The sequence below is a fragment of the Leptodactylus fuscus genome, chromosome 5, assembly GCF_031893055.1.
Source record: "Leptodactylus fuscus isolate aLepFus1 chromosome 5, aLepFus1.hap2, whole genome shotgun sequence".
Lineage (NCBI taxonomy): Eukaryota > Metazoa > Chordata > Amphibia > Anura > Leptodactylidae > Leptodactylus > Leptodactylus fuscus.
Window position 1 is genome coordinate 127,692,369 of NC_134269.1, and position 23,146 is coordinate 127,715,514.

Below are 23,146 nucleotides of genomic sequence, written 5' to 3' on the forward strand. Positions count from 1 at the left end.
TTTTATAACCAGGTGACAGATGAGGCAGATGCTGTTGCACCTTCCCCTGCACCTGCTCCTGGAATAGTTGGAGCATTGATGGAAGTAATGCAGAAAAGGAGCAAAGCCATTCATTCTTCAGGTTTGGAAAGCAAATATTTACTAGTGTTTGCAGGAATAATATCCTGGGTGTATGGTTGTACCAGACATTCACCCTTAGAAGCTGGGTGTATCAAATATTTTTTATTAAAAATATAAAATTTTTATTATTATTATTATTATTATTATTATTATTCATTGGGGAATGAGGGAACTGTGAGGGAGATATCCACCATGTCCATGACACTGCTGCTGCCGTCCACACTGTGGTGTCCGTAGTAAACCCCGGGGAAACTGGACAGCAGACGGCTTGCGAGCGGTCTGCTTTAACACCCATTCATTTGAATGGCTTTTCAAAGGTGACCGCCCGTGCACGTTTTCAGCCTCTTCGCCCGGTGTCCGTTTCTTTTTTTCGCCAACACAAAGTCCTCAATATAGGATTTTGTGTCCGCAGAAAAGAACCGGACACCAGGCAGAGAGGCTGAAAACGCGCACAGACGGTCACCTTTAAAACCCATTTATTTGAATGGGTTTTCAAAGCAGACTGCTCGCAAGCCGTCTGCTGTTCGGGTTTACCACAGACAGCAGCGACAGTATGAAGCCGCTTTACATTTGAGAACATTTGATGTGTGTATATAATACATGGATGTGTTGTATATTGCCACTATAGGCGTGCATACATATAGTCACACACAGCCTGTTGCTTTTAGTAATACTGTCATTTTTAAATTTAGATACTGATGAGGATGAAGATGATGACGAAGACTTTGAGGATGATGATGAATGGGATGATTGAGCTACACGTTATATAAATATATATAATATATATATTTTTTTTAAGGTGAATGAATACTAAACACTACTTTCTGTCTATGACTTCTGTAAAATGATCATGTAAATGGTTTACCAATCTGCTGTATATTTTTGTTGCCTTTTGCTTTTTTAATAATCTGTGCAATACCTCATTGGAAATGCAAAGGTTTGTCATAACGCTGCACACAAATCTTCCTCTTGCTAATGGTGTGCAAACTGACATTACATAATAGACCACATTAGTGAATATACAACAACGGTGTGACAAGATCTCCCTACGGAAGATTAAGCGAGTCAGTGACAACAACCTTTAATGTAATTGTTATAATGAAAAAAAGAAACACTATTTTCTTACCCTGATTTTTCTGTATCTAAATTTCTTATTGAAATCTAGTATAGCACTGCATTCTTTTTTAAGTCATGCTGATCTTTGCTAAATCCGCCCCTGGTTTTGAATTCAGAGCTACGTGTATGTTACTTATATATGTACTTTCTTTTTGTTTTTTGTTTCTCTTCACTTTTTTTTTTCTTGTTTTGGACACTACATTAACGCTAACAACCCGTTTTAGTAAGTTCAAGCAATAGCATCTGCTATTTACAGCAATATTAATTGACTGTTTTCTTAAACAGTTTTATATCCGATACTTTACAAACCTGAAGGTAGGACAGACAGAATGGCAAGTAAGCATTGGTGGCATTTTAACTTAAATTGCGAATAGGACTGACTGACATAGCAATGCTACATAAGGCCACCGGAAAGTTAGGCCTTAACTGCATTAACTACGTGGATCCATTTATTACCCTGTACACTACACATGGAACAATATCCGCAGTGGTGCCTGTTTTGCACACTTACTCTTGTCTATGTTGACAGAACTGCTTGCTTCTCTACTGTAGGGCTAAGTTTCTGAATGCGCGCAAGCAACATTGCAGAAGCTCCAGAACACATTCAGTGCTGTTTATTGTGCTGCATTCCTGTGTATCAAATGGCAAACACTACAACACAATCATACGGAAATCTATCTTGAATGGCAAATGAATATTAGTCTATATGGCAAATAAACACTAATATGTTATGAACCTGCCTATTGCAATGCTCTATTATCTATTGTATAGTTTTGGGGAACAGAGGCTGGCATTAATAAGTAATAAAGAATACACTTTGTATACGTACCTGATATTTACTTCTATCCACGTCTTCAGCTATGACAAGATAATGGGATGAGAACTTGCTTCCCAGACTATGCTATTAGGAGTCACAATAAATGAGTTCCCGCTGCTTTCTTGTTGGTTTAGCTTTCATTGTAAACTTTACTGGCTGTTAATAACTAATATAAGGTTAAGTGTGACAGGCTGGTCCTGTTTCATTTTATATTCTGGAAATCCGAAGTATTGAATTATCAATAATCATGCAATTAAAGTGATCATGTAAACGTCATAGTGTATTTAATGCATAACAAGAACTGTGTTTATTCCTCTGACCACATGAAACCTATTCGCCATGTTATATGACGTAGTGCCAGTCCTATGTCGCCATCGTAATTACCATGGAAGATTAGGCTTAATAGGTAGATTTTACTGGGAGTACCTACAAAAATGTTTCTGATATCGCTAATCTCTTCATATGAACAATCCCTAAGATTTGATACAGTTTTTGTAAGGTTAATATTTATACTCATGTGTTTAAAATATAAATTCAGAGGTTTAGTAGTCACAAAGCATAAGAGCGGATGCAAGTCCAGTGTTCGTTTACCCTGCAGATTTTAAAGAGAAACTCACAGTAAATTTACTCGTTCCACTACACCCTAACCTAGCTGACATTATAGCAGTACTGGTTTACTTTCTACCATATTACCTATGACTTTTTGGAAAAAATAAGTTCAGCTTCTCTGTCATTTTGATGGTAGAGATCACTGTCTGCAGCCCAAACATCACATGGATGTGTATGGAAGATTACATCTAGCAAAAACTACATACACTCACCGGCCACTTTATTAGGCACACCTGTCCAACTGCTCGTTAACACTTAATTTCTAATCAGCCAATCACATGGCGGCAACTCAGTGCATTTAGGCATGTAGACATGGTCAAGACAATCTCCTGCAGTTCAAACCGAGCATCAGTATGGGGAAGAAAGGTGATTTGAGTGCCTTTGAACGTGGCATGGTTGTTGGTGCCAGAAGGGCTGGTCTGAGTATTTCAGAAACTGCTGATCTACTGGGATTTTCACGCACAACCATCTCTAGGGTTTACAGAGAATGGTCCGAAAAAGAAAAAACATCCAGTGAGCGGCAGTTCTGTGGGCGGAAATGCGTTGTTGATACCAGAGGTCAGAGGAGAATGGCCAGACTGGTCCGAGCTGATAGAAAGGCAACAGTGACTCAAATAGCCACCTGTTACAACCAAGGTAGCCAGAAGAGCATCTCTGAACGCACAGTACGTCGAACTTTGAGGCAGATGGGCTACAGCAGCAGAAGACCACACCGGGTGCCACTCCTTTCAGCTAAGAGCAGGAAACTGAGGCTACAATTTGCACAAGCTCATCGAAATTGGACAATTGAAGATTGGAAAAACGTTGCCTGGTCTGATGAGTCTCGATTTCTGCTGCGACATTCGGATGGTAGGGTCAGAATTTGGCGTCAACAACATGAAAGCATGGATCCATCCTGCCTTGTATCAACGGTTCAGGCTGGTGGTGGTGGTGTCATGGTGTGGGAAATATTTTCTTGGCACTCTTTGGGCCCCTTGGTACCAATTGAGCATCGTTGCAACGCCAAAGCCTACCTGAGTATTGTTGCTGACCATGTCCATCCCTTTATGACCACAATGTACCCAACATCTGATGGCTACTTTCAGCAGGATAATGCGCCATGTCATAAAGCTGGAATCATCTCAGACTGGTTTCTTGAACATGACAATGAGTTCACTGTACTCCAATGGCCTCCACAGTCACCAGATCTCAATCCAATAGAGCATCTTTGGGATGTGGTGGAACGGGAGATTCGCATCATGGATGTGCAGCCGACAAATCTGCGGCAACTGTGTGATGCCATCATGTCAATATGGACCAAAATCTCTGAGGAATGCTTCCAGCACCTTGTTGAATCTATGCCACGAAGAATTGAGGCAGTTCTGAAGGCAAAAGGGGGTCCAACCCGTTACTAGCATGGTGTACCTAATAAAGTGGCCGGTGAGTGTATATAGCATACTTTAATCTACATTGTATGGCAGCATTAGATCTGTATCTTTCCTCATCCTGGTCAAAGTTTAAAGGGATAATCGAAGGTCTATGATTTATAGTTGCTACTAAATATATGTATCCATCTGGTTAGGGCTCCAAACACTGCATTGAGAAGAGTTGGTTGGTAGGGATCCAACAAACTTGAACCCTCACCGGTCTTATGTAGGAGGCCTATTTTGCAATTAGCACAGGGAAAAAAAATTATGGCAATGTTAATGCGGAACATGCCCGATCTATCGTTTTCAGGCATCTGCCTTGTCTGCACACGCTCATACACCTGGAATAGCTGGTCCATCCTTCCAAAATGATCTTTGTTTATGGTCATTACATATAATGCTGTTGTGACACATTTTGCCTGAAACTTTATTCAGAGAAAATCGTGACTTCAAATCTCATGGTTACAGAGGATTATTTTATACTGGATCATCAGAAGGTAAAACATTTTTATCACAGTCGGTGAGTTACATAAAGCTAGTGTTTGCATGAATGGCGTATGGTGGCATCTAAGGAGCTTGGGCCACAGATTTTCACACAAATGCTATAGACAAAATTCCAATTCCTGTGGTAAAAGTAAAATCTATTCTTCAAAAGATGAAAGGAAGGAACTATAGTGCAAGTCTGACAAGTTATGCAATGATTGGGCGCCTGTGTCTGTAAACCACGTGCCTGCTGTATATTGGGGCATACACTTAGCACATGATGCACTTTTTGTAAAATGTTCCTGCAAAGTTTTTAAAACAAAAATAGGTTTGACTCTACTCGCATGACAGTGACACTACATGTAGCCAAGGTAAGTATGTTTAATCGTAGTAATCCTCATGATTTGTGTATTCTAATGAAAGATTTTGATAGAAACCCACAATTGGTGTAATATCATTTGTACTAGTCAAATGAATATAATGGAATATATTTATACAACCAAACTTGTATTGTTCATAGAAAGATTAGATTTTTCTTCCTCTGAGTGGACTCTGTAGGATCACTCATTAACCTTTTACTGTACTGCCAAGGGATCATAAACTCATGTAAGCTGAATTATGGTCAGACCTGGGTGTTCAGGAGAAATAATATAGGAACCAGGCAACAGTGCTAGGAGAAAAAAATGCTCCAGAGTTACTATCTCCTAGAAATGTATTTCCTAAAATAGACCTCCTTTAAGTGACATGACTGCTCAAAAACTGATTTGAAACAAGTGTGTGTGTGTGTGTGTGTGTGTGTGTGTGTGAATTTGCTGTAACCTTATCTTCATAAGTAACATGTTTTTTATGAATGTTGCTTCATTTGTTCCAAGAAATAGGACCAGTCTTGAACAGTAGGAAAGACTTCAGTCTTGTGCTGGCCTGAGCAGTCAGTCTGAAGTGACAACTGAGGTCAGATACATGTTGTGCTAGACAGGTATGCAAAAGATCATTTGTACTGGATAGATGGAAGTGTCAAAGACCTTACTGTTAACATTCTATTACCTACTTACGACAACTACATGCAAGTTCTGTGTGAACATTTCTAAAAGTGATTTATCGAGTAAGCGATTGTTTCATTTGGATGTCTTATATAGTGGCAGAACAGGTAGACCATTGTCCTGCAGATGGAGAACACTAATGTTCCAAAACATGTATAATCTTATCTGTAGTGAATTCCTAGAATTCTGTGGATGTTATGTTATTAAGATAAGCAGCGTGACCAGAAATGTTGTCCTTCCACTGTGATGAAAACCATTCCAATGCAGCAGATAAGTGCAGCTTGGATCTGTCTTGTTTTTCTCCAACCATTACAGCTTGTATTTGTAGTTCTCGGCCAAATTCACTCAGGCACCATGGCAGGCATCTTCTGCTGACTAGATAATGCTTGGTTAAGGGGATATTGTCACTCCTTAGGGAGAGACCACCATATAGGTGTGTGGAGACTTATCAAGCCATTTGCGCTCCACTGTGAGGGATCATGGGAAGAATATGCAAATCGACCTCCCGTGATGGTAATATAGGGAGACAGTGCCTCAGTCATGCAACCCACTAGGGGGCGCTCCCTTTAACATCATGCCCAACCTTTCCAGAGGCCTTTGCTGCAATGATGTGGGATTTTACCAAGTCAGTCTCTCAGCTGAGGACAGCTGTTTCGATCTTATTGGATCTCTTCAGCCCGGTGCAGAGAAGTTAATGTTTGCACTACTGCATGGTTCCTCTGTTTAGTAATACCCAGTTATTTCCTTGATTAAAGTACCAGTTTAATGTTAGTTTACCAGTTTTTCCACGTTTACATTATCAAAACCATATTTCAGATTAAACAAAAATGCTTCCTTCATTGATGATCATAAGAATGAAAATTTTCTTTTTTGTTAGTGGTGTCATTTTTCTTTTTCCATATAACAGTGGGTCTGTGTGACATATCCATGACAAAGTTATTACCACATCTATGCATTTGTTACACTTCCTGCTACCTCTTTGGCGCTCAAGTATTGTGCATAACTTTTAGGCTAAGGCCCCACGTAGCCAGCTCCAACCAAAAAGCACTGTGCAAAAGACCATCATGGAAACGAATTGCAGGTCCCACCCACCCCCATGCAGATGGAAAGTGCTGCTGGGGCAAAACGGGGTCCACAAGAAGAGTAGCACCATTAGACTTTTGGCAGGCAAATTCTATTGAAATCCTTTTCAGTCGCTATTAATCCTTTCTAGAGATGAGCAAGTACTGTTCGGATCAGCCGATCCGAACAGCACGCTCCATAGAAATGAATGGATGCACCTGGTACTTCCGCTTTGACGGCAGCCGGCGATTCATTTCCAGAACAAAATGGATCATTGGAAGCCTTGGAGAATTTAAACTGTTCTACCTAAATTCCAAAAAACAAAAAAAGTTTGGCCACTGTAAAGAAAGCAAGAATGCAGTGGTTTGGAAATTTCATACAACAGTATTTTATTCACAATAGAACATAAAACATATCAAAAGTTGAGTTGTTTTTTTTTTTTTTTCTCTTACAGAAATTACTGGCAACAACTTATCTCCAAAAAAAAAAAAAAAATGTTGGATGTGTTATAACCCCCTTTGCTGCGAGTACAGCTTTGTCATCTCCCCACAACGCTACATCTGTGTTTTATTCTTCACGTCCCATGCTGCTTTTGCCAATGCTCTCTTCGGGATTGAAATCCCGCACTTGCGCTGTCTGCTCTACCACTTTGGGCTGAGCATACTGAGCAGTACATTCGTGTAGTCATTGTATCAAGATGATGGGTGGAGCATGCGCTGTCGGCTCTGCCTGAACCCAAAATGGCAGAGCCAATGGCGCATACGTGGGCTTTTGATCCCGAAGCGCAGAACTTCAGCTGCTGACGCAGAAAAGAGGCCGGCATAAGAAGTAGGGGGTGTGAAGAATAAAAGACACAGGCAGTGTTGCTGGGGATGATGAAGCTGTGCTCAGAGCACATACATATGCAATGGTAGACTCCCTTTAAGCAAAAAGAGGTGTATACGTTTAACACTGACATTTTAAGAAACCGCAAGTAGAATTTTGCTTGCTGCTCTGGGTTGTGACTAGGTTGTATTTGCAAAAGTTACCAAAGATTACATGACTGTGTATGATGTATGGGTATGCTTCACTATGAAGACTGAAAAACAGGGTAAAATAAGTTATACCAAATTTTGAGTCTTTCTATATAAATATCCAGATACACAGTTGTCAATCAGGTCTAGAAACCCTGCATGTTCAGATATTCAGTTAGAGGGAGGAAATACTGGCAAACTTACAGTTGCAACATAATATGTTTTACTATGTATAGCATCTGAGTCTAGTACTGTCTGAGATTATGTGGTAGCAGCAGACATGCCTCCTGAGAATACATGATATCTTGTTAACTTGGATTGTTTCCAGGGTACAAAAGGATCAGCCTGAAACATTTGTAAATCCTCACATACTACTGCTATGAATCTGCCCTATTTGTTGAATGTGTACACTGATGTATAGAGACTAAAATACAATGTAGGTTGCTCCAAATACTCTGAATATATACATTAACATGAGAACCACTGCAAATAGCAGATTTGAGACTAGCCAGGCATTTTTCCTGTGGAAGCTTCTGTAGGTAAAATGTAGTCTATTAAAGTAATTTAGGTCAGTGGCTCTCAATCTGCAGTACCCGTATCTAGGACTGGGCGATTATGGCCTAAATCAAAATCGCATTTTACCTAGATTACAAGTAATAGCGATTATTTAGGTCACATCCCTATTAAAACCATTCCCTTTTTAAAGTAAGAGTATACATTAGTTGAACCTTGTGAGATTAGTTTTGCAAGGTTGGCCTGGTGGTTTTTAGTTTTGACCAAACATGTCCGAACAGAAACTATTATACTCTGGGGTCTCTTTAAAGAGGACCTTTCACCATATCTGGGCACATGCAGTGTTATATACTGCCGGGAAGCTGACAGTGCGCTGAATTCAGCACACTGTCGGCTTTCCCGATCTGTGCCCGGTGTGAAGAGCTTATGGTCCGGTACCGTAGCTCTTCTATGGTCAGAAGGGCGTTTCTGACCATTAGCCAGAGACGTCCTTCTGCCTCGCGGCGCCTATCACGCTGTACTGTGTAGCGGGGAGGAACGCCCCCTCCCTCTGCTCACACAGCTCGTCCATAGACGAGTATTATCAGGAGAGGGAGGGGGCGTTCCTCCCGGCTCCACAGCACAGCGCGATTGGCGCCGTGAGGCAGAAGGACGTCTCTGGCTAATGGTCAGAAACGCCCTTCTGACCATAGAAGAGCTACGGTACCGGACCATAAGCTCTTCACACCGGGCACAGATCGGGAAAGCCGACAGTGTGCTGAATTCAGCGCACTGTCAGCTTCCCGGCAGTATATAACACTGCATGTGCCCAGATATGGTGAAAGGTCCTCTTTAAGTACTGGCCCAGGGGAGGTGATCAAACATTTAAAAAAAAAAAAAAAAAAAGTTACTTACATCTTCTGGCCTCTGGTGTGGCCCCCTAGTCTCTTTTGGTCTTCATCAGGGAATGTGAGTGATTGGATGTGACAATGGATGCAGCGGTCACTGATGTCACTCAAAAGAATGAAAAATTGAGTTGCGCCGGAGTCCAAGAGAGGTGAGTCACATTGCTTTTTGTGTTTGCTCACCTACCAAGGGCCTTATTATACACTTATTATTACACTTATTAAACTCCGGAATCTGAAGAGATCCGGGTTGTGTTCGGTTTCGGTTATCTTCTGATCAAAAGATGTACCGTACATTTGCTGACTGAAAACACTGTCCCCTCTGCTCAGGAGGAACACCCATACAGGGCATGGTTACAATCTTTACTTTCGAAGCATAATGAGCTCCTCATTAGTGGTAATGGAGGGTCTTACTTGTGTTTTGGGCACCCCAAAAAGTGAGTGGAGTGATGAGCCGCATTCATTACTCAATGCTCTGCTGTCTGATGTGGATGCGAGTGCTGACATCACTCTGAGGGGGCCATTATATTGGTTGTTGAGATCACTGAGGAGACCATTATGCAAAGGGTGGGGGCACAGAGGTGGCCATTACATTGGATGTAAGGGGCACTGATCGGGTTATTATACTGGGTGTGGGGGGTAACTTTGGGGGTAGTGTGGGGGCATTATTAATTGTTCATAATTGCCAAGTTGGTGCGAGGCGGAGCAAAAATGTTGAACTCTGTTTTCCCTGTGTTGAGTTTAAGGAAGTGGGAGGAGAGAAAGTAAGCTACGGCTGTTTCTCTGGACAACAGAGCAGTTATGTCTGGTCCAGAGAGAGAGATTTGAGCGTCGTCTGCATAGCGGTGGTATTGAAAAATTATGAGATTCTATGAGTTGGCCAAGGGTGTAGATGGAGAACAGTATGGATCCTAGGACAGAGCTTTGGGGAACACCTATGATGACATGATGTAATTAATATAGTTGTAAAAAAAAACCAAAACAAAAAAACGCTGTAGTAATACTATATATACTGTATGCTGACATACATGATGAGATGATGCTGTAGTGAGATCCACCAACAATTCAAAATGTATTTTTATAATTTTATTTTTTTCATTACTCTAAGCCACAAGCTCTATAAGTTTCAATATTCTTTTTTTTATTATTATTATACCAAACTGCAACAGTATTATACTGTACCGACATGATTTATTGATATATAGAAAGATTGCTCTATGCCAATACATTATATACTTAAAGGGGTTGTCCAAGATAACCAGTGAAGGAAACAGGGTATCACTCGGCTACATCACCTGTGATGTCTCAAAATCTTTCCTGAGGCTGCGGATCATGTCACGTGAGGCAGGGACTTCTGCCAAAACATGACCTTTGAGCTGCAGAGAACATTGTTTGTTTTTGTGTGTTCACCTTCCCCATGCTCCTTACCAAAAGCAGGTTGCCCTGGACAACGTCTTCAATAATATATTTTCTTAGTGTATAATATACTGGCATACAGAGAGATTTATTTATATATGATGCAGATACAGGGAAAGAAGAAGTTTTAGTATTAGATAAAATATACCTAATGAAAAACATTACTAAAATACGGCTTTAGCAATTTTATACGGCTTTAGCAATTTTTTATTAAATTATAAATATTTCGTTGACAAAAAAAAGTCATGATTATTAGAGTAAATAAATGATTTTTAATTATTGTTTATATGGGGTCTGAATATATGTATCTATCCCTTACGAAGGCCACTCTCACTTTATTCATTTATATAAATAAATATATAGATAGGGAGTCCCATGTAGGGCTCACAAGCTTCAATCTTTTCCCCTCTATTAGTATGTCTTTGGAGTATGGGTGGAAATACACAAAAGTACAGGGAGAACATACAAACTCCAGACTTGCAGATGTTGTCCCTGGCTGGATTAGAACCCAGGACTCTAGCTTGCAATACTGCAGTGCTAACCACTTGGCTACCTTGTTGCCCCCAGATCATTCTGTGAAGGGTTTTCCCCAGATTGATGTCTCTGGACATGATGAGATGCTACTGTAGTAATACAGTACATACAGTAACCGAAATCCTGATGAGCCATAGGTTTGCCATCAGGGCTATATACGGTCAAACTTTTCCCACCAGGGTATCAGAGGAATCTCCAGTTTACCCAAGTTCTAACACAGTAATGGATCTCCCAAATCCAGCATAAGACAACCCAATTTAGAGACAATTAGGGTCTATTTCCTAGGCCCCTAGGAACTCCAGTGTGGCACTATTGTATATACTATGAGATGATGCTATAGTAATACTGAATGTACACTGACAGATGTAATGATGACATGCTGCTGTTGTAATACTATATATTCACTAATAGACATGTATTAATATGAAGTAATATTACATATATACACTGTTGAACATGATTAGTTGCTACTATAGGGGTGGATTGGCCATGTATAATACCAAGAAAATTCCTCCCTGGTGCACCGACTGGGATATGGGCCTCTGGGCCGGCAAGCTACCCGCTTCAAGTTCCAGCTCTTACCCTGACTATTGCTGCAGAGTGCAGCCCAGTGGCCCCCAATCTATACCTTCAACACAGAGACTACTGGGCAGCAAAGAGAGTGTGTTTTGGACGTAGCTTGCAAAATTTGCCCAGTGGTTTTGTTTGGACCGCAAACGTCCAAGCCAAAACTCTCATTATATTCTGGTGTCTCTTCAGACTCCAGAGTATAATATGCTGAGGCCAGGGGAAGTGACAAACATAATAAACAGTGTTACTCGCCTTTTCTTGGGCTCTGATGCCAGTCTTCCAGTCTGTTCTGGTCTTTGAGCCTTCATCAATGATGCCTGAGACCACTGAGGCCTGTGATGTTATGACTGCTCTGATGTCAATCCTGACATCTGTAAGACATGAACATGCCGGAAGATGGGCACTGGAGACCGAAGAGGTGAGTTACAGCCCCGGGGCCTCTGATCATTATACTCTGGGGTCTGAAGAGAGCCCAGGGCTACATGACTGACACTATGTTTAGCGTATTTATATTCTCCTATGGATATATTATACAGGACTGAAAATAGACCATCCAATTATTTTTCTTTGGTAACAGTCTACTGCTCTGATGCATGAGCAATTAAATACATGAGAGGTTAGCAACTCCCAGCACTGGCTCATCTGTCTGGCACAGGGATCTCTCTGCTCTCTTCAATAATGCTCCAGGTGGCAATCTCTCAGTTATAGGGAAGGATATAGTGGAATAGGGAAGTGTGAGGTATTATGTACTAGTGTCTGGGCCATGAGCTAGCCTAGTCAAAGAACAACAACTGTCTGTGCAATGTATAATATGCCAACTAAACCTGCCCTTGTTCATTTCAAGATTTGGTTTGAGGGGCATCCTCTGCCTTCCACAAAGCAGGTTTACTACAGGCTATGCTTAGCTTCTTATACAGCCTTAAGTCATATCTACCAGATAAAGGATCATTGTTGCTTTAAAAAAAAAAAAAAAGTCGGGGACAAGGAGCATCTGAAACGTAACTTTGACTAATTGGCTGATGTTGTGGTTTGAGTATATGACTTTCATATAAGGGGTCGACAACCACTCAATATTGCATGGCTAGTTCATCTTTGATGGGGGTTTTTTGTTTTGTTAAAATCAGCATCTCATCCAAAAACAATTTTAAGAGATAAAGGTAGGTGTGAAAAAACGCTGCAAAGTAGGGATTCTTTCTGAAACTGACGTGTGCTTAAAAGTTGTCACAATTAATGAACACAATTGAATGAGCAAAATAGAAATTAAATAAAACCAATATTACTTGACCACCATTTGGTTTCAAAGCAGCATCAATTCTTCTAGTTACACTTGTACACAGTTTATAAAGGAACTTGCCAGGGAGGTTGTGCCAAACATCTTGCAGAATCAAGCACAGATCTTCTGTAAATGTAGGTTTGCTCAAATCCTTCCATCTCTTCATGCAGTTCCACACAGACTCTGTGATTCTGAGTTCAGGAATGCAGCGGGGTTCATCAGGGGTTATCTAGGGTGGGAATACTGGCACATCTTGCTTGATAAATCTCACCCAGTTTTCTAGCATTCTATACAGCAGGATCACAATCTCTCTTCCTACTCTTGCTATTCAGTCGAGCATCCTACTTGCCTTCCCTGCTGCCAGGCTGTACTGTGCACACATTTTAGGTTGTCAGATATCCGGACTCCTAAAATGGTTGCTTCTGAGGTTGAGCTGCCAATACACTGAGAACTGCCATTGTGGTAAACAATGGATTGTGAAACTGACTGGTTTTACATGTTCCAGTGTAAGGCTGGGTTCATACCAGCGTTCAAACTCCGTTTGGGTTTCTGTCCTCAAATCCACTTGAAAAATGCAAGCAGGACATTATAGTTTATAGGGTCCACAGATAACCGCTTTTTGAATGGATTAGGATTCCATTCTTTGGATTCCCAAAAATACCCGAAGAATGGAAATTCGAACACTAGTGTGAACCTAGCTTAAAGAGGACCTTTAATGGGTTTGGGGCACAGGCAGTTCTATATACTGCTGGAAAGCCGACAGTGCGCTGAATTCAGCGCACTGTCGGCTTTCACGATCTGTACCCCAAGTGAAGAGCTATCGGTGCCCGTACCATAGCTCTTCACAGTCAGAAGGGCGTTTCTGACAGGAACATCCTTCTTCACAGCAGCGCTTATTGCGCTGTACCGTGTGAGCGGGGAGGAACCCGCTCACAAAGTACAGCACTATAGACACTGCTGTGAAGAAGGATGTTCCTGACTGACTGCCAGGAACGCCCTTCTGACTGTGAAGAGCTACAGTACCGGTACAGATAGCTCTTCACTTGAGGCACAGATCGGGAAAGCCGACAGCACGCTGAAGTCAGCGCACTGTCGGCTTTCCAGCAGTATATAGAACTGCCTGTGCCCAAACCGTGAAAGGTCCTCTTTAAGACAAGTGGTAAATTGCCTTGGAAAATGTATTTTTATTTTATTAAAAATGTATACAGAAAGTCAACTGATAATATTCTTTTGAAATGATAGTCTATAGCTCAGTCAATGCAGGTCACACTTGTCATTCCTGCTACCTGTTTTTCCTCTTCCTATTAGAGCATGGTCACTATATTAACAGGATGAACTCCAGTGAAATGGCCGCCTTCCTGATTATAATAATTTTGAACATTGCTTAAAACTTGATGTCTACCTTTGTGAGCATATTGGTGAAGTGTGAACGATTTGAAATACTGAGCAATTATTTAGGAACATGACCAGAGCAGATACACTTTTACCCAAGAAATACTGATATGTAACTTTGATTGTGAGCCCCATATGGGACAGGGACTGCCAATGTCTGTAAAGTGCTGTGGAATATGTTGGTGCTATAAAAGTAAGAGAAATAATATTAATTTGTCACATACAGTATGTCCATGTGACATGGCTGACACTATTCTTCTGCCATCCCTCAACAGTTTATTTTAGGAGATTGGGTGAAACCGGAAATAGAGTCTCTCTCATATCTCTTGTGGGTGAGTTTCCTTTAACCTGGGAATGATAAGCCTGGGATCTTCTATCTAGCACCACTCCAGCCAATTTCCCATCATAACACTGCACAGGATAAGGTTTCACTTGATATTAACAAACAACAAGAACTTGCAGCTGCTGCTGACTTTTTAATATCAGTCATTTCATGCATGACTTTATATTCTAGCTGCTGTTAAATTGGGTAAAGGACTGTAGTAAATATATAGTCTGGAGGTGCAGGGGTGTGAGACAGCCATCAGGTGAAGCCCATCTAGCACTATATGTAGATTACTAGATGCTTTTGCTAGCCACAGTGACAAATGTTGCACCTACTTCAGACTTTGGATAAATTAGACAAAACCATGTGTCATGTGCCTCTTGTCCTCTAAATGTTAATCTACAGAATCTACTGTGTCCAGCCTCAGGCTAAGGCTCCACTTTGTCATAAAGCACCTTTATGAGGCTGAGCTTCTTTTGTTGCAGATTTTGCTGTGGTCTTTTGAGCCAAAGCCAACAATGGATATAAAAGGAAACATATTGGAAGCTCCTATATTTGTACCTTCTGTTCAATCCAATGTAGAGCTTTAACCTTATTGTAGATTTTGCTTAAGTTTTTTTGTTCCAAAGCAAAGAGTGGATTTAACAGAAGGCAAACGCATAAATGCTTTCTTTATATTTCCAATTCCTTTCCAAGACACTCTTGACCTTGGCACAAAAAACACCACAGAATTTATTAAAAAAAAAAAAAAAAAAAGCTGCTTTTCTGCAATGTCACATCAAGATGACATTACAGCCGAAATGTCTCAATATGTTTCAGTATGTGTTCCACCGAAACACCAAAGTATTCTTTTTACTCAATATGGTCGACTCATAATCAACTTCATATAGGGCCTAACCAGATCCAAACTCCAGCTGGCTAAACTTCAAAAGCTCAAGCAGTTGGTTGGTATGGCACTACTTGACCTTTACATATAGTATCAGGCGGACTCAGGTACCTGTGTTCATGAATAGAGATGAGCGAATACTATTCGAAACTCCCATTCATTCCTATGGAGTGAGGTATTCGAAACTAGGCAATGGCTGTTGCTAGAAAAGCGCATGTCTGTGCATTAGCATCTCTTACCTATCCATAAAACAGGTCAAAAAGTGTGGGTTGAAGTCAGGAAAGTAGAAGCCTACGCCAATATTCTACTTGAGGCCCTATTGTGGCATAATCACAGCTTAGACCAGCTATATTACTCTCAGGATGTCTCCTGTAGAACACAATTCAGAATAAGCAAATTCAAAGATATTTTTGTAGCGTCATACTAGTACTATGTTATCATTAGAAGAAGTAAAAAGAAAGGTGCCAGAACCTGCAACAATACTTTTACATATAACCACAGTGGCGCACTCTGAATTTTCAGTTTCCTGGCCCACAGACCGTATTGTTCTCATTCACACTGATTTACATAATACATTTGCAGGACATAGGGGGCCTGATGTTAATGGTCTACCCTCATCTAATATTCAGCTAAAGATCTTTAATAGCCCCTTCTACAGATAACTCGCGGAAAACACCAACTCCAACATCATTTATCTCTATCCCAATTCCAAAAAAGTTGGGACACTATTTGAACTGTTGAGAAAACAAGAATGCAATGATTTGGAATCTCATAGAACCATGTTTTATTCTCAGTCTGAAGGAGAGAACCCATCCAGTTATCTGCACACAGAGCAAAGCCTGTATCTCTTAATTGTATGGGGTTGTATTAGTGCCTATGGCATGGACAGCTTACATATCTTGAAAGGCGCTCTCAATGTTGAACACTCCCTATTTCTGTGTATCACCTTGTTCAGCCCATTAGGCATAAGGTCACATACCTACCAGAAATGATATAGCAAACAATAAAGAAACAACACTACAAAAAACAAGTACATCAAAGTAATTTCATTATAAACACAAAATGTTGATTAAAAATGTTAAAACCACAAGAGGTAGTGGTCGTGGTAAATCATGGCATAAATAGATGTGCAGCAATATTTCATATTGTAATTAATGTATGCAATATATATATATATATATATACACTCACCGGCCACTTTATTAGGTACACCATGCTAGTAACGGGTTGGACCCCCTTTTGCCTTCAGAACTGCCTCAATTCTTCGTGGCATAGATTCAACAAGGTGCTGGAAGCATTCCTCAGAGATTTTGGTCCATATTGACATGATGGCATCACACAGTTGCCGCAGATTTGTCGGCTGCACATCCATGATGCGAATCTCCCGTTCCACCACATCCCAAAGATGCTCTATTGGATTGAGATCTGGTGACTGTGGAGGCCATTGGAGTACAGTGAACTCATTGTCATGTTCAAGAAACCAGTCTGAGATGATACCAGCTTTATGACATGGCGCATTATCCTGCTGAAAGTAGCCATCAGATGTTGGGTACATTGTGGTCATAAAGGGATGGACATGGTCAGCAACAATACTCAGGTAGGCTTTGGCGTTGCAACGATGCTCAATTGGTACCAAGGGGCCCAAAGAGTGCCAAGAAAATATTCCCCACACCATGACACCACCACCACCAGCCTGAACCGTTGATACAAGGCAGGATGGATCCATGCTTTCATGTTGTTGACGCCAAATTCTGACCCTACCATCCGAATGTCGCAGCAGAAATCGAGACTCATCAGACCAGGCAACGTTTTTCCAATCTTCAATTGTCCAATTTCGATGAGCTTGTGCAAATTGTAGCCTCAGTTTCCTGTTCTTAGCTGAAAGGAGTGGCACCCGGTGTGGTCTTCTGCTGCTGTAGCCCATCTGCCTCCAAGTTCGACGTACTGTGCGTTCAGAGATGCTCTTCTGGCTACCTTGGTTGTAACGGGTGGCTATTTGAGTCACTGTTGCCTTTCTATCAGCTCGAACCAGTCTGGCCATTCTCCTCTGACCTCTGGCATCAACAACGCATTTCTGCCCACAGAACTGCCACTCACTAGATGTTTTTTCTTTTTCGGACCATTCTCTGTAAACCCTAGAGATGGTTGTGCGTGAAAATCCCAGTAGATCAGCGGTTTCTGAAATACTCAGACCAGCCCTTCTGGCACCAACAACCATGCCACGTTCAAAGGCACTCAAATCACCTTTCTTCCCCATACTGATGCTCGGTTTGAACTGCAGGAGATTGTCTTGACCATGTCTACATGCCTAAATGCACTGAGTTGCTGCCATGTGATTGGCTGATTAGAAATTAATTGTTAACGAGCAGTTGGACAGGTGTACCTAATAAAGTGGCCGGTGAGTGTATATATATATTATGTATGTTTCTCTGTGTGCCATGGTAAGTAAGACCCGATTCACATATGCGCATGGGTTTCCGTTCGGGGGGTCGCTTGGGGACCCCCCAAACGGAAACCTAATCTGGAAAAGGAGAGTAAACATGATGGCACTGCTAAATATACGGATGTGAGTCCTGGTGAGCTGGAGGTATATATGAGGAATAAAACCTTTTGTATTGAGAGCCGTGGGGGTGCTCAACAACCAGAAATAGAGCACTGTGGCAATAACAAAATAGTAGAAAAATTGGAAGGGCACTCACCCACATCGAGGCTCGTCTTTGTAAAAAACTTCTTTATTTGAGGCAATACATATCTAAAAGCAATAAGTGCAGGGAGGGAAGAACAGCATGCAAAGGCAAAAGGCAACAGCCGTTTCGCGCAGCTATGTGCGCTTTCTCAAGCCATAGAATGCAATCACAAGTGGACAAGAAAGCAGGTTTAAGTACTGTGGGAACAATCAAGCATAGAGGAGAAACTCCTGAAATGGCTTCAAATTCTAACCAATAGGAATGCCAGTATTCTCATTGAGAGAGAGGACCAGAATGAAAACTGTCAGAAGCCCATATAAACCAATTGGTAAAGGGCCGACGCTCATGCGTCAATGCAACTTTGCACTATGAGAAAGTGCTTCTATGTTTCTACGCTGCTCTTCGCTCATAGGAGCAAACCTGGGCAGCTAACCAATGAGGGAGAGGCCTACGCGCAAGCGTACTGCTGCCTCTACTATCTATCCTTCTCAATAGTAGCCAAAGGGCCGTGGCCAATAGGCGAAGCGCCGATGCGCATGCGCATTTGAGCGCAATCACGCCGGCAAAATGTACAGACACTTCATTGGCAGCCATGGAGAGGTATTAGCCAATGTAAAAAGTGCCGACGCGCATGCGTACCAAAGCGCATCGGCATCCACCTACCACTGGTCATAAGGGGACACTGGCCAATCCAAAAGATGCCGATGCGCATGCGCACTGAAGCGCATCGGCATCCACACATTACTGAACTTACGAGAGTGCGGCATATAGCGGCATATATGTTATACAAAAAACCCAAACTAGATGATAAATAATATCAAATTAATTAAGTGGGATTACTCAATGTTGTTAATCCTTTATGCTTAGATGTTATTAAGAGGAGCAGTTTTCACATGAGAGAACAGCAGATTGATAAAAGAACAATATTATAATGACACTGAACAGGGAATTTGTAGAAGAATTATATATATATGAGATAGAAGAACGACAACCAAATGTTGAAGCGATATCTTATAACTACAAAAATACTCATAAAAAAATTCCCATGTCCAATCTATCGTTTAACCCTAGAGGACCTGTTGCATCGGTCCGTAAGATCCATTTCGCTTCGCATTGAAGCAATAATTTGTTATGATCTCCTCCTTGAGGGGATAAATTTACTTTCTCGATTCCGACAAATCTCATACAACTTGCATCACCATTGTGTATATCATGAATATGTTGTATTAAACGTGGAGAACCTTTTTTGGTGTAAATAGATTTAAAATGTTCCCAAAATCTAACATAAAGTGGTCTAATGGTTTTGCCAATGTAAAAATATCCACATGGACAATAAATTACATAAACTACAAATTTTGTTTTGCAATTCAGAAATTGATTTACCGTATGTTGGATTTTTCCTAATGGTAATAAAGTTCTTTTTGAATTATAACAACAATATTTACAATGTCCGCATGAAAAATTTCCTTTAGGACAAAATTTATCCAGCCAACTGGGATCTTTTTGGGGCGTCAAACGGCTGGACACTAACGTATCTTTTATGGTTCTGCAACGCCTAAAACTAATCAGGGGTTTTATTTCCGCCCTGGATGCAAAAGTAGTATCAGTTTGAATTATGCTCCAATTACGATAAATGGCTGATCTAATGTATTTTTCCATAGGGCTATATTTAAAGGTAAATGTGAATCTGTTCTGAATTCTATCATGTTTATTTGGACCTTTTAAAAGTTTTTTTCTATCCAAACTCTTTGATTTAATATATGCTTTTTCAATAGCATGTTCAGGATAACCCCTCGATTTAAGGCGTTTTTTTAATAATTCAGCTTGTTTTTCAAAAACTTGAGCCTCGCTATTGATCCTTTTCAGGCGGATAAATTGGCCATAAGGAATGGAATTTTTTACAGATTGTGCATGAAAGCTTTTATAGTGCAATAATGCATTGGTTGCTGTTGGTTTTCTATAAACTTCCGTGAAGATATTATTACCTGTTTTTTTGACCAACACATCTAAAAATTCAAGAGTGTCATTATTAATTTTAGCCGTGAATCTCATATTCATATGGTTAGTATTGAGATAATTCACGAATTCAAAAAAAGCCTCATTTGAACCGGACCACAATAAGAAAACGTCATCCACATACCGTAGATAGAGGTGAATAAACTTTGAGAACCTGTTTTTTGTTGAATACACATATTCATCTTCAAAGTCGGCTAAGTAAATATTGGCAAAGGTGCATGCCAATGGCGTGCCCATTGCCGTGCCATTAATTTGGGCGTACCAATGCTCGTTAAACGTAAACGCGTTGTTGCCTAATACAATTTCAATACCTCGTTTAATAAATTCAATCAATTCACAGTCTTTGTTTGCATGTTTCAGAATCTTAATAACAGAATCTACTCCCTGTTTTTGTGGAATACGGGTATATAGACTCTACATCTATAGATGCTAGTTTTATGTCTCCTTCAAAAGTGATTTCGTTTATTCGATTAAGGAAATCGTTGGTATCCTTTAAATAAGAAGGTATCATGGGAAGAAGTGGCTGAAGCAGCCAATCCAAAAATTGTGAAACCGGTTCGGTAGCTGAGCCGATACCGGCCACAATAGGTCTACCAGGTGGATTTTTTAAATTTTTATGTATTTTAGGCAAAAAATACCATGATGGTTTTTTAGGAAAAGCAACGAATAATTTTTCAGCTGTCTTTTTGGATATAACTTTATTATCTATCCCGTATCTTAAAAGATTTTGTATTTTTTTATTTATGGCAGGAATAGGGTTTTTCTCTAATGGCTTGTATGTATCTTGATCAGTAAGTTGTCTTTCAGCTTCTTTTAAATAGTAATCACGACTCATCACTACGGCATTACCGCCTTTGTCGGCCTTCTTTATCACCAAGTCAGGCTGTTTTTTTAACCATTTTAAAGCTATTTTTTCTTTTTGTGTAAGATTAGATTCCTCTTGTTTGTAAATGAGGGCTTTTACATCTTTTAACACTTGGTGATAAAAAAGGTCTATAGCACCACCGGGTTGAATAGGCGGATTAAAAGTAGACTTTACACCTTTGTCAAAAGGTTTAAAAATGTCAGAGACAGAATGATCGTTATTTGGCCAGTCAACCAAATCCAAAAGTGTGTTTTCCTCTTCCTCTTCTAAGGGGCTATTAACAAAGAAACCTAAAGGACCAATTTGACAGGGTACACTACCACTATATTCATCTAAATTTGTATTCTCATTAGGTTTTTCTGAAAAATGTTTAAATAGACAGAGTTTTCTGACTCCCTTGAAGAGGTCGACCTCAAAGTCGACCTTGTCAAAGGGGTCAACAAGACCAAAATTCAAACCCTTTGCCAAAAGGGACAGACAAGCATTACTCAATGGGATGTCCGTTAAATTAACCACATCGTTATTTTCTGCTTTTAAGTCTTCCATGATACATGTTTCCTTTTCGTCCCGATGCGCAATTCTTCCATGGCGTCCTCTTCGGATTGTTCTTTTTCTAAAGGGATGACTTGATTGGACTTTTTTTGTTGTTGCGTAGGAATCTTTTTACCATTATCACTAGATGAATTAATTTGATCATCAGAAGTATTTGATTCCGTATCGGAAGTCCAGTACTCTTTCACTTTTGATTTTTTAGCAGAGGTAGCAGTCCTGGATTTCTCATTAATGGATTGGCCAGAAAATCTTTTTCTTCTTCTGAAATGTTGTTTCTGTTGTTGTTTTTTCTTCTCATTCCAATTAAATATCTTTCCTTGCTCGAAATCATGTTTGTCATGTATATATTTATCTCGTTTTCTTTCTTTTACCTCAGCTTGAACTGTTGAAATTTTTTTGTCGAATTTTTTTGAGGTTATTGTGTATTGTTGTTCTGTCAGATGGGTTCTCAATTCTGTCTTTGCTTTACACAATTCCGAGGTGACTGTTTCGTATTCTACTTCATTTCTCTTTAGGACAAGCCTAAGAATATTTTGTGAGTGTTCCAAATGTAGACGTTTCCACTCATTCATAAATTTATCATCATTTTGGAAAATAGAGGGTTCTCTGTATATACGTAAACCTCTCGGGACACGACCACAGGCATTGTAAGAGTGTAATGAATTTATTGTCCAGAATAATCTAGTTTCACGTTCAGCAAGTGTTAAGATTTTTTGTTCCAATGTTTTTACACTTAAAACCTGCAACTCATCCTTTTGGTTGCATAAATTGAAAAATGCCAAAGCATCCTCCCTCCCATTGCACAAGGTTTCTTCCTCTGAGACCTCCATATTTATTCAATACCAAAAATATCCACAGATCATATGGGGAAGGTATAAATAATGTCCTTTTTAGGAAGTATAAAAAAATTTTTTGGACAAAAAATTCCTTATAGCGTGCTCTATCCTTTGAAGAGAGACTTATGTAGTAAACTGGAAAAGGAGAGTAAACAGGATGGCACTGCTAAATATACGGATGTGAGTCCTGGTGAGCTGGAGGTATATATGAGGAATAAAACCTTTTGTATTGAGAGCCGTGGGGGTGCTCAACAACCAGAAATAGAGCACTGTGGCAATAACAAAATAGTAGAAAAATTGGAAGGGCACTCACCCACATCGAGGCTCGTCTTTGTAAAAAACTTCTTTATTTGAGGCAATACATATCTAAAAGCAATAAGTGCAGGGAGGGAAGAACAGCATGCAAAGGCAAAAGGCAACAGGCGTTTCGCGCAGCTATGTGCGCTTTCTCAAGCCATAGAATGCAATCACAAGTGGACAAGAAAGCACCTAATCTTCTTTAACCCCTTCCCGCCGATGGCATTTTTTTGTTTTTCGTTTTTGACTCCCCTCCTTCTAAACCCCATAACTTTTTTATTTCTCCGCTCCCAGAGTCATATGAGGTCTTAATTTTTGCGGGACAATTTTTTCTTCATGATGCCACCATTAATTATTCTATATAATGTACTGGGAAGCAGGAAAAAAATTCAGAATGGGGTGGATTTGAAGAAAAAATGCATTTCTGCGACTTT

At 40.3% G+C, this 23,146-nt stretch overlaps 1 protein-coding gene across 2 annotated transcripts in view; it reads left to right on the forward strand.

The window, feature by feature from the left end:
- The window catches only part of WASL (WASP like actin nucleation promoting factor), a 38,065-nt gene extending 35,890 nt beyond the window's left edge, over positions 1-2,175 (forward strand). For both annotated transcript variants that reach the window (XM_075274269.1, XM_075274270.1), the window contains 2 exons: positions 13-121; positions 813-2,175. In XM_075274269.1, the coding sequence (XP_075130370.1) occupies positions 13-121; positions 813-874 (171 nt within the window). In that variant the 3' untranslated portion in view covers positions 875-2,175. The remainder of the gene's footprint in view (positions 1-12; positions 122-812) is intronic.
- The last annotated feature ends 20,971 nt before the right edge of the window (positions 2,176-23,146 follow it).